The following is a 13,519-nucleotide window of genomic DNA, read 5'->3' as shown; positions in this document are numbered from 1 at the left end:
TCAGTTGCGACTAGACGTTGATGCTGGATTTGATGAAGGTAGTAACCGGTTCAGTATTGGGGCTGTGATCCGAGATAATAATAGTACAGTTTTGGGAGCTTCGGCTCACATTATTCGTCATCCGAGATCAGTGAAAGATGCGGAATTATGTGCTATCAGGTTCGGCATGGAGTTTTGTTTGAATCTTGGTCTTCACGATGTTAATATTTTCTCATATTCGATACTTGCTGTTCAAGTCATTATCAGCTCCTTAGTTAACCTTGGTCCGAGTGGAGTGCTCACAATCGACATTCTCAATATGCTGAAAACGGATGCTTTCTTGTCTATCAACCACATGCCGAGATCGGTCAACAGAGCTGCTCATCGGTTAGCTCGTGAAGCTTCTGATGTTTCTTCTTTTGTTGTTTGATGCTCTGGTATATACTAGCTTGGTTACTTAGTATTGTAAATCAAGATATTATGAAGTAATGAATTTGTTTTACTTTCAAAAAAAAGTCTTGAATTGATCATACTGTACAACAATAAACCGTGAAATATGGATACATCGGCTGCTGCACCGATACGGAGGCGATTATGTTACTCAAATACATCAATAATTTAAGAAATAGCAGCTCAGAAAATGGACGCCTGCGTTACTGCACATATATTATACACAACTAATTCTGGACAATACATATATGCTCAAAAAAACTTGATCCCACTCAGTAGATATGCTTTCGGAGAAACAGGCTCCCATTAGAGGAGAAATTAGAAATGAATACTGACTTGAGCTAAATATTCACGATAGCTGGTACATCGTCCTTGAATTTTTTATCCCTTCTCTTTTTTCAGGGATTTGTCATTCTTGTATCTTATCGTCTTTCTTGAGCAAAAAATTAAGTTTTCTTTCCAGCTGCAAGCCAAAAGAGATGGTGTCTCACTTGCATGCAGAACAATATGCTTACAAAGTAAAATATTATCTAGTTTTTGTGCTGTATGTGTCAACTTTCAAAACATGATAGTGGAAAGAAATGTGCAGAAATTGAAGAGATAAAAGATGCCATTCAGGAATATCGAGTAGAACGATATTCTTTGTGAGGCAATTAAAGACATACCTGAGTATTTCTTGTCTTCAGCCTCTGGAGTTCTTCAACAACACTTCCAACACTGTGGTTTGGAACTTGTTCAAACACAATAGGGGAAAAAGACAACAAGCTCAGAACTCAAAGAAGAGTTTCACTACATACCTTTGTTGCATTTGAATCACTTGAGCCTGCAATTCTCGCTCCTTTGCTGAAGTGGGACTCGCCTGCAAAATAACCAGAAAACACTTTGTGAGCATGGATCATAAGAAGACAACTAGTATAATGTCATGGGAAATAAAACGACGTATGCAACTCCTTATAACATTAACATGACAATTCTACTAGTTAAAAGGTTTTTTTATACACAAGAAATAATACCTGCATTAGATCATTCATTCCAGCCTCCGAGTTCTCAGTAGGATTAACTGCACATTGGAAAAACCAAAGGTTGTGGTACAAAACCGAGGGGGAAAAACTTCGCATATACAGTGTAAATTAAAAATGACAAAGGATTAGCTAGAAGAAAATACAATAGGTAAAAGAGAAATGAAAACAAAAACATGCAGGATATTGTGTAAAAACATTACCCGAGGTTTGCTCTACGAACTTGATTAATTTAATCATCTCTTCCTGTCAAGACGAATGGATACAGATCAGTAATATCTAATAAGAACAAGGTGCCATATATTTGAGAAGAGCTTCTCACTCTTTGCATCGTGTTCTGTAGCAGGATGCCTTGTAATGAAGGCAGAACTGAAGCAGCAATAACACTAGGAACTATTTGGCTAGAGGATGCCCCAAAGTGTGGTTATTGGAGTTTATAGGACCCTATACATGGGAAAGGAAGGCAATGATTACAAAGCGCTTGCCTAAAAACTTAAATTGCTGATTTTCATGTGCGAATTAATTGATTAAATGATTTCCAAGGCAAGTGTTCGTAAAATAAGAAATTATCTAATCGAAATGTAAATTATGCAGTGTTAAATGCTATACTACACGGCACAACTGAAACACAAAGTTAGGAATTCTACGTTTTGCATACTAAATACATGATAATAAATGGCACCTATAATACTAGAACCTGTAATGCATCTTCCATGAGTTGATATTTTCTAGCCAACCATATGAACTTATTTACAGATTAAGTTTAAAATGCCAGACAAGAATTTACAAGCTCCTCTATTGATATTAAATGCAACTAGTAGAACAGTATAAGTTTGGAAGCATATAGCGACATCCAGTAACTATCCAACATATGAATGTGATGACAAAAGAGACACACATATTAATATTGCAATGCCCAGGCCTAGGATGTCAATTAATCCAATCTACAAGAAATGAGCAACCATATTCCAGAGTTTATTATGGGTCTAAAGTTCAAGATTTCATAGACACGGAAGTTATGGAAATATAAGAATACTAATTGCCGTAGAAAAGAGTAGTAACCTTTTGCATTAGAAAGGGTAAAACTGCAATTCTAAAACATCTCATTTCCAGCACACGTGATGGCTACTGACATGCTCTTGGAATCAATTTCTAGTCACCATGTTAAAATGATGGGAAACAAGCCCATTATGTGGACATATCAAAATTATTGAAAACATATCCCCAATAAAGACAAAAACTTGCAAAGGACAATAAAGAGACAGTCTAATTAGCGACTTCCTACTCTAGCCATAAAAGCTAGGCTGGCACTCTCCAAAAACAAAATTAAACATACCTTACTCCCCCAAAACAATCTCCAAATAAATTTCCGCATAACATTCATTCCAAAACATCCAAAATAAAACTAAACATTGCCAAGTATACAAATATTTTGAAACTCATAAACTTCAAATTAAATGAACTAATGATGACACTATCAGTTGATTCAGAGTAAGAAAAGATACATATCACCGCCTAATCAGCACAGGAGACAGTAGTAACTCATTGCATTTCACTATAATCAAATAAAAAACAAATACTGCAGTTGCCATTACATTACTAAATTAATCTACACCTTTGGACAAAATCAGCTGAAGTGACTTTAAAACGTCCCTTGCATTCAACGACAGCACCTTCAGATGTCTCCTGCTCTGAAATGCATATTTAAACACATATAGATCATACAAACCACTGAAGAAGAAACATAAGAAAAAGCTCACACGTGTCTACACCGCCAAAAACAGCAAAATGCCTAAATGCATTACCAGTAATAGAATTACCGACATCTTTCTTTTGACGACAATGCAAAGGACCACTATAGTTCCGCTCACTCGAATATCTTGGTTGCAGATATTCCCTTCATATTTATAGGAAAAAATTAAATACTCCAGAAAAATTAGCTAAAATGCCAAAAGGCTTAAGCAAGTCAAAGTATAGGATATGAGCTGTAAATAATCAATAGAAGACAGAGATGATTAAGCCTCCAGTAAACTTGAAAACACACTGCACAACACTATAAAGGACATTCAGTAATCATGTTGCCACTGTAAAATTTAAACTCTTCTAAATATTTTCCTTGATTTCCAGGGCAAAAAATAAAAATTAAGACACCATCATATTTAGAGACATAAATTAACTAATATTTGAGTTCACAAATTTAATCAGCATGCTTCTGCAGTATATCTGATGAATATTTTAAAACTGAAAATCTTCAAAGCATAACATGAACAAGTCCGCCGTAGGACCTTCCAGCAATGCAATTCTCATAATCATAATAATATTGTCTGATATAAAAAAATTTTGAAGAAGACAAAAAGGGAGATCAAAATCTTTCAATCGCACTATTAACCCGTGCCCTTTGAACACATCCTTTTCTCATACCCCGTAAGGTAAAAACAGAAGGAAGAATCATGCAAGGACATTTATGATAGAAACTTTGTTAGTAAGAAGATAAAGTTAGTTAAAACAGAATGAATCACAAGAGGAAATACAAAACCTGCAACTTCTATAAGTGAACATTCAAAATCTATATATTAACAAACCACAACCCAGCTCTATATCATTCAACTACCAGCACACAAGTATTTACCTTCTCAAAATAGTATTTTGTATTCTACACCTTATTTGAGAATATCATACCTATCACCATTAACAGCCAAATTCTTAGGAGATGAAACATAGTCCTGTAACAGTGAGCCACTCAAACATTTTTTAGGCCCTGCACTGAAAGAATGCCGCACAGAACCACTTCGGCCAATGTCATAACCATCAATTCTCCCTGATTCTTGCTCAGTACCTGTCAAAGGCTGCTGCTGACTTTGCAACTCAGAATATGTGCAGGCAGAATCTCTTGGACTTGGACTACCAGCACCAATGCCATCCTCATGAACATCAAAGAAACCGCTGCATTTAGAAGAAGTTACCCATCAGTTAAACCTTTCAAAGGTGCATTTGAAAAGTCATTTACTAAACTTACACTCATATAACCAGCGTCCAAAATAACACTAAGATTGTGTTTAGATTGAAAGATTTAAAAATGAGTGGAATTCAAATTCATACTCAAATCCATTATTTATATTTGGGTAAAAAATTGAATTAGGCATTTCAAATTCCTCCTTTCGATATCCATGAATTTCAAATGATTAAATTTCAAATCCTTTTATCCAAATCAAATACTTCCGTCCAAATGCAGCCTAAGAGGAAAAATCCCATAAAATCATAATTCTTGATTTCAAACTACAAGCACAAACACTATTTCTATGTATCGTAGTTGTCAAAAGCGCATGAAGGCTTGCTACCCAATGAGCAGCGAAGCACACTCTGAGGCACACCACTTCCATGAAGCGAGTGGTTCGCGTTGTGCATCCAAGAGAGCTTGGCAAGCTTCGGAGGAATAAGCATGAGAACCTTTCGTTTTATTTCTGTTTATTAAAAAGAGCAAAAAAAAAACAAGAAGATGAAAACCTGCCCTTGCCTTTACCCTTTGCCCTACACCTTTCCTTGCTTCAACAGTCTAAATTCATATAACCTTCTTATATTGTCAGTAATTTTTACTATTCATGGATTTTTTATTTATTGATTTTCAATTCTCTTGACAATATCAAATCACAAATTACAACACTTGGATTTTTAGGATCCGAAACTGTTGCACATTCTGAACAATATCCTTTCAATTTGGTGGAATGGCTATACTTGACATTGTCAAGTAAACTGAAAATCAAGAAATCAAAAATATTAAACAAAAACTATAAACTGTAAAAAATTACTAAGAAAATAAGACGACCATATAAACTTAGGCAATTAAAACCCCTGCTACAATAGGGGTAGAGGCGTGGGCAGAGGGCAAAGTGCAGAGGCGACATCACATGCTTATTCTCCGAAATCATGCTTCAGTGGGCCTGGATGCATCGCCACGAACCACGGAAGAAGCGGTGCACCTTGGAGTGTGCTTAGGCCCACGCTTCATGCACTTTTGACAACTATGGCATCAAGTGATTAAGATGAAGATTTCAGTGCTTGATATTTCATGCATCATATTTTATTCTTATTGCATTGTAAAAGAATTTTGATTTTCATTTTTTTTTTTTGGTAAAGTGTGTGCTTTGCTTTGCACTTAAATCTCCAGACACTCGAGTGTTTTGATGCATATTATCTTTTATTTTTTAATTTTTTTGAGTAACCTAGGAATCCGGGTTACGCCCAATTAATTCTAGGGAGGACGGGTGGGCGACCTTTCCCCCTAATTTGTCCTCCAGGTAAATCTGAATGTAGTAATATTCTATACATCTTTGAAGCTAACCTTCATTTAGTTTTCATCTCATTGGCCCCTTCAAGTCGCGTTGGGATTTGTACTCCTGACACTCGCATTATTCTCCCAACACTTTACCTCTAAGTCATGCTCACAGGGGCCGTTACTATGTGTGTGCACCCAGTACAATTTTACAAGCATAAACACAAGTTCGTGTCTTTTATAAAATCTTCTTATATAGGTCTCAACTCTCACGCATATCCAGAACCTACTCATCCGCACATGACAAATAATGGTGATGCATAGCACATAAACGAAGATTGTCAAACTCATCAAATTAAGGCTACAAAGGATAAATAAATAGAAGGAAACATACTTCACAAACCATTCGGCCTATGATATAATGACCAAGAGAATGGAAACAGAAAATTTTCATATGTCCAAGTTTAAAGATCTTCATTTATTCAAGTTCAAAGAACAAATAACCAGTAATTCTGAAGTTCTTTTTCTCATTGGTTGGTTCAAACGTAAACATGAAACACACGAAAAATAATTTATCTTCAAACGTGTAACAGGGTGTATGAGAGTGGCAAGACACTGATAATCGGGATAGAAAAGTTAAAATAATGAAGTTTCAAACTTCACAACACAGTGAAGGATTAATTTACAGTTTGATATCATTTTGAAAGAACCTTTTCTTTTCAGAGAACACAAGCATCAAATCACTCCCACTTTATTGATTATAAATATATGCAGATTATATGATTTTGGATCTCTCAAAGATGGGCATAACAGCAACTGACGAGGTAATTGGCAGAAACCAGAGTATAAACCAGTAACATAGATAGATTTGATATCATACTTCAGCGCCTGAAGAGGTTTACTAGGAAAGGCAGTGAGTGAATTCTCCAAAACATGATTATCATTGAGCTCATCTTAGGAAAACAATAAAAGGAGACTATACACATCAGATTAAAAATTGAAAGGGTATAGTAAGAACAAACAAAAAGTCGTAGAATACTGACAAAGCCAAAAATAAAAAGAAATATAACAGGGAAGATGACACCTATAGCATGTAGTAACTCTACCTCCAATTGAGGGTCTATATTTGAATTATTAACCTGCTCAGGAGAAGACTTCCTCTCCACAAGAAAACCAACATCGTTGTGCCTGTCCAAGAGATTCCCACTCACACTTCGATCTTCAGAATTTGAAATCGCATCATCTTGTATCTGCACGAAACACAAAGGTGAATGACCTGATTGACACTAGCACCTATAAGAACTGAACCCATTCACCAACTGATAGTGCACTGATTGCATACAAGGGCAGCTTGATTCTTTAAGTCTTCCAGATTGAAATTCCACGCACTGATTCCTCGAATGTACTCTTGCTGCAACACAGCAACGGCTCATAATTGAGTTTCGATGGAACCTTCAAAACTCATGCATATAACATTTATATACAAAGACAAACTGACTCATCCAAAATCACATCATATTCAGATCCAACATTTGGACACGACAAGACACATATTTACTCCTCGACGGCTTGACCACATGTTTGCATTCCAATATCTGTTCATATAATTAATAGAAGAAAAGGCACTAACATGTCTGAAAGTTCTGTCATGTTTATTATCCGTTTTGAGTTTAACTAATTTGTATCATCTGATATGGTAGACATCTAACCTGTGATAGTTGTTCTTTGTTCTCGTATAATGCCTTATTTTGAACAAGAATCTCTGCTTCTTTTGCCTGCAATGGCAAATTGATCTCACATAAATACCTATAGCTTAAAAATGAATAAATAAAATAAAATGTCAGTTCACCTGACCTTAAGCACCCTAAAACGTTCACCAAGAGGTGACATTCCATCAAGGATAGTTCGAGCAACATAATCACTCGAGCGTGCATTTTTAAAAAAAGTATGTTTCAAAAGCTTTTCCGAAGTGGGATGTTTTTTAGGATCCTTGACCAAGCAAGCTGCAACCATTTCTTTGAAAGACTGCAAGAAGTTGTATTGTAATGACTTACAAATAACACACATATTCAGAGGCAAAACTACTCAAAAACAAAATAAACCTTCGAAAATCTTTTGTCTCTTTCATAGTCCAGGCCTGGTGGTGCATTTTGTAGGGTCATTAGCAGAACCTGGATTTAGTTAAAAACGAGAACATTCAGAGTTCAGACCTACAATACCCTTAACATTTAGATGCAAACACAATTGGACAGATGACATCATCAACCTTCATAGGTGGGTACTTAGAGAATGGTGCGTGACCATGAGCAAGTTCAAGTGCTGTTATTCCTAAGGACCAGATATCGGCTCTGTTAACACGAATATAAATCGAGAATAATGAGAAGGATACCTTAATTTGATAATACCTACACGGAAAATTATCAGGAGATACTCACTTAAAATCATATCCATGTAATTGCTGCATTACTTCAGGAGCCATCCTGTATCATAAGTTTAATTTAAACCAAAAAGTTATTCCAACCCAATATGAATGGAAACATGTTATAAATATCAATCATGTAAAATCCCTTTTACAGTAGCTGACATACCAGCATGGAGTTCCAACAAAAGTATTTCTAGAACGCTGACGATCCCCAGTATCAAACATGCAAGCAGCAACGCCAAAGTCCGCTAATTTAACAGCACCATTAGTATCAATCAGTATGTTCCCTGCCTGCAATCGGAGTTTTAAAAAAAGGTCATTTTAGAAACAGCTGGTCGGAGGAGCACCCTAAACGAATCCTATAGCACCTGAAACATGTGTTTACTTCCAGAAAAAAGGCCATGAACATATAAAAATTCCCAGAGCCAAACAGATATATGATATTACAAAAGGAAGCTCAACATTTATGAAGAGAATCATGCTCAAAGCACATAGATAAATAAAGGAAACTAAAATGTTCAGAGATCAAGTCAGGATATCTGTGAGAAATATAATTATTGAAACACGTTTCTACACAAGCACGATGAATTTAAGGTATGATTGTGTTATGGTCCCAACTTATGGATCGTGTTATGGTGTGTTTAATGGTTAACGGGATGAGGGGTTTGAGGCTTATTGAAGAGAGGACCTTACGATCTCAAAAACGAATCGAGGCTCGTTAAAGAAAACCTCACAATCTCGTGATAAACACTTTCGAAGCTGTTTTATTTCATTACGATCACTTCCTTAAATACAAAAAGTCCTCTAACATGATAAAGATAACTTCATAAAAATTTGCTGAATAACTTCCAAATCCAATCCTCGATGATAAGAAAATATTTTATATGGAAATAACTAAATTAAATCTGCGAATAACTTCCAGATATAATCCTTAATACTGATAATGATTATCATTTATCATGAAATAACTAAACTAAAAGATAATAATCAAATTCTATGAAGATAAAATTAGTAGAACCTTGTCAGTATTTTTAAACTTCCATTTAATGAATTGTGTTTAGACAACTTCCACTGGTTTGGGCTGCCCTTTGGTTGGATTCATCGGAATATCATTGGGTTGTTCTTGGGCCGTAATGCCCTTAACAAATTGTTTTTTTAAAAACAAAAACAAAAGCAATAAGACAAGTAAAGAACCATCTGAAAAAACATGTACCTTCACATCTCTATGGATATGCCCGTCAGAGTGAATATAAACAAGAGCTTTGACAACCTCACGTAACAAGGTAGCAATCGCTGGCTCCTCAAAACCTTCCGGATAAGCTGATTTAATTATATGAAGGCAGGATCCTGCAGCCATGTATGGCATCACAACCCATAGGCAATGACCAGTGGTGAAGGAGCAGTGAGCGCGTAACACATTTGGATGGTCAATTAGGGTCATTGTCTGTACTTCTCGTCTGATGCCTGTCCTGTTTATATGGAAATGCAAAAAAAATAAAAAACAATAAAAGATAGAACTAAAGACCCAGCAACATTTGCAATAGTCACCTTTTTTTTATGAAATATGGAAAATTAAGAACTCGGATGTGATTAACACATGGTTATACATATCAAGCATTTTCATGGCACCTAATATTTTCTAAATGTTTATGGCCAAATAATATCTGTACTGTTGACCGTTTTTCAACCTACTAGTGATGTGACTAATACTGATTTCTTCATATCTGGAGGGAGACATATCTCCAATGATCAGAAAACGAAATGATTTCCAGAAGTGTGTTTTCTGCGATGCATGTTTTCCGATTCAAGCTTCTCGATATTTTTCTGGTACAAATATTGCACCAAATATGCAATATGCCAATATGAGTAGAGTCATACATTGACTAAAAATGTGTGGAAGGATTCAAAAGGTGACTTTTGCCACTGTACGAGTGACAAGACATTACAATGATACACAATTTCAAAAAAGAATATATACCAAAAGGATAGCACTGTCTACAAATAAACTCATATAATTTGGCATACCAAGTCATTATTGCACTTCTCGAGATCGAGAACCTTGATTGCAACTGTCTCATTGAGAGGCACACAACGAGCTTTATAGACAGTAGCACTGACACCTTCTCCAACTTCCTCATATAACTCATAATCATTAGCGTCAAGTGGAAATTTTTTCGGTGAGGCTAGTGCCATGACTTTCTTACACAATGAAACATTAAAAAAAAAGAAATAGAAATGGACAAATCAGCCTCCAAAGTTTGCAAGTCTCAAGCAAATCGTCCCTTGATACAAGTAGATCACTAGAAGTTATGTGGTGCAACTCAGCACTAGAAGGTGATTATTTATCCAGTCACTAACCAATATTTTAAGTTACACAAAAATGTGCCCTGACCATCTCATAGTTCCAAATTCCAGAAGATCACTGTTCAGAAATAAGAAAACAACCAAATGATGGGTTAGGTGACAGCTGATGGGAAACCTATCAAGCAAAATGAAATAATCACTAGATATCAGAGATAAAAAAATGTGCAACTGGAAAAAAAGGAGAGCAATAGACACGTGTAAATTGGATAGCATTATAGTCTGGTGTTGCCAATAAATGGAAATACATAATTTTCAGCAGGAAGCCATCACGTGATTTTCCAATAAATGTTTCCATGAATTTTATTAGAAATCACATTTTCAATACTACTTGTCTTAACCCAACAGTTATACTCTGAAATTTTGCAATCTTCTACTCTATAAAGGAATCGTCAAATACCAGAACTTGATAGTAGAAGTAGATATCTGGGATTGTTTTATTATGAATACTTGCATTTATGCCGAAGAGAAGGGGACACGTGATGCTGAAGCTAACATAGAGAGGTTTATGAGGGCCAGATAGTAGGACCAAATATTCTCGTGTTTACAGATTATCATGTTATAGAAAACTTAATACAAAAATTAAAACAACACATTAGGGGATGAAGATTGGATTGTTGCCTCATACTAGTTATTCAATTGTGTTTCATCAGGACCTGGATACTTGTATGTCATATTATGATGCACTTGATCTAGTTCTCCACCATAAAACTTCCATTACCTACTCAGCAAGTAGCAACAGTTCCAAGAAATTGATATCTTTATAAGTTCACACCACAACCACATGGAATTTTTTGTACACAAACGGAAATAAACCCACGAATGTGAACAGTACACCATATGCATTACCAAGATAAAAAGATTCATATGGCGGTCATAACAACCACGAATAAACATGTAGTAGCACATTATCAGAGCATGATGTGCAACATTAAAGGATTAGCTAATCAACAAGAGATAAACACCTACTTTCATCCAATCAAAAAAGAGCTTCCAGTCCAGTAATCAATCCAGCCAATTGATGTAGATTATTGATCAAACAAGATTTGCAAACTTAATATACAAGAGACCTCAAACATTGATGGAGAGAGAACAAATTCCAAGCACTACATAAACACGACCAACTGAAAATATATTGATAACGCTAATGGGATTTCTTTCCAAAAAAGGCTAAGATACCATATTCAACCATATCATCCCAGAATAACGAGACCAACAAAAATAACACCAGCATAAACAATTAAAATCCACAATCAAAATTCACGCATCCCCGATAAAAATTTCGCACAGCACCCTACTGGATGGTGTTGATGTCGACTTACATAGGGCTTTTGACACCAGAGAACTTCTGGAGGATAAAGAGGCAGCACCACCAAAAGAGGAGGAAGACCAGGTGAGCAAAAACATAATGTTCCGCGGGTATGGATAAAACCTTTCGTTCTACTAGTCCACCATAGACAATATCAATAATGTAGTTAGATATAGCTATTCGTCTGCAGGTCGTGCGGATGGAATCATCACCCCTAAATTTTAGAGCTGAATAAAAACAAAAATTTATTTTTCTCTTCGGTTTCTGAATTAATTTCACTTAAACAGAACTTTGAGAATTCATGTATTAAAAACTGCACATAAATTAAGAATGAAGTACGTGAAGGATGAAATGCAAGGATTAATTAAGAGAAAATAAATAATGTTAAGTAACCTACACAAAATCTTAGAATTTATCTACAATATATCTAAGAATTAAAGCATAAACTCTTTACATTCATGTTTTTACCTGAGTACTTCGTCTAAGAACATCGATTCAACGATTGAGAGTTGTGGTTGCAAAAAAAACATCCACGGGATGCAGAGATTGACAGGTAGGGGTGACGGCTCTGGCTCGGTTGATTTTTCGATCTGCTGGCTAAAAATCTCCAATTCTTCGAGATAAAGATACAAAGTGAAAGTATCAATTGAAGTTTGAATGGGTGACAAGTGCAGGAACTTGTGCTGAACTGAGTTCACAAAGCCGAAGACTCGTCAACATCTTTGGGTTTATTCTTTACCGGACTAATTAAACATTTTAAATCCAGTAACTTTTGTTTTCAAAAAAAAAAAAAATCAGTTTTTAAAAGGTAAAATATCAATTAATTTTGGTGATGTATATTTAGTTTAATCAATTATAATATTGTAATTATATTTTTTTTTTATCAATTTTAGTTTTTTGGTCAAAATCATGTAACTATATGCCTGATATGAATAGTGATGTAAATGAGCTATTCAAAATTCGATTCGATAAAAGTCGTTTTATGAGACTCGTTAAAATAAACGAGTCAAGCTCAAGCTTTATAATATTTGATTCGCTAGCTCGTGAACATGTTTGTTGGTAAGTTCATGAGTCATCTCTTAGATGAAAAAATAATAGTTTTGATATTTAATTTATTAATTTAGAACATTACTTATAAAATATATAGAAAAATCTAGTCAATTTATTTATTATAATAAATATACAAATTTTAATAAAAAAATTAAATTTCTCTCTAAATATATAATTTACTTTTTAATGAAGTTAATAAATATTTAAATGCATAATTCGTATTTATTAAGCTCGTTTAAGCTCGATAAAAACTTGAATAAGCTCATGAGCTATAAATATATTTGTTAAATAAAGATCGGGCTTTTCTCGATTATAAATGAGTCAAGTTCAAACATTCAAGAGTTCGACTCGATTACATCCCTATATATAATCGTTAAAATTTATAATTATGTTTTCAAATATACGTACGTATCTCGAAAAATATCTTTAATCACATACTTAGATAAATTTAACAGTAATATTGGTCACTCAATTGCATGATTTTGGAAATAAGGACTAAAATTTGTTTTTAAAAAAAAAACATAATTGCATGAGACTGAAAATGTCACACATCGATATATACATGACTAAATTGGTATTTTACCATTTTTAAAGTCAGTTATAATTTTTAGGTGTCTGAGTTCTTATTTTAATTAAACATAAAACTACTTATCAGAAAT

At 34.7% G+C, this 13,519-nt stretch overlaps 1 protein-coding gene across 1 annotated transcript; it reads right to left on the bottom strand.

The window, feature by feature from the left end:
- Positions 1–502: 502 nt before the first annotated feature.
- LOC142530646 (uncharacterized) lies at positions 503–12,521 on the bottom strand. The gene is made up of 22 exons (XM_075636469.1): positions 12,279–12,521; positions 11,824–12,037; positions 10,164–10,562; positions 9,354–9,606; positions 8,307–8,431; positions 8,154–8,198; positions 7,985–8,066; positions 7,821–7,889; positions 7,573–7,743; positions 7,428–7,493; positions 7,061–7,129; positions 6,825–6,968; positions 6,599–6,672; positions 4,128–4,391; positions 3,254–3,345; positions 3,064–3,139; positions 1,771–1,867; positions 1,652–1,694; positions 1,443–1,489; positions 1,227–1,288; positions 1,095–1,146; positions 503–892 (listed from the first exon to the last, which is right to left on the bottom strand). The coding sequence occupies exons 3-22, from the start codon at positions 10,331–10,333 to the stop codon at positions 839–841; spliced, it is 2,055 nt and encodes a 684-aa protein (XP_075492584.1). The 5' UTR covers positions 10,334–10,562; positions 11,824–12,037; positions 12,279–12,521; the 3' UTR covers positions 503–838.
- Positions 12,522–13,519: the final 998 nt, after the last annotated feature.

This window comes from Primulina tabacum, chromosome 17, assembly GCF_025594145.1.
Source record: "Primulina tabacum isolate GXHZ01 chromosome 17, ASM2559414v2, whole genome shotgun sequence".
Classification (NCBI taxonomy): domain Eukaryota; kingdom Viridiplantae; phylum Streptophyta; class Magnoliopsida; order Lamiales; family Gesneriaceae; genus Primulina; species Primulina tabacum.
The sequence above is the reverse complement of the archived record's forward strand: the minus strand, read 5'-3'. Positions and strand labels throughout refer to the sequence as shown.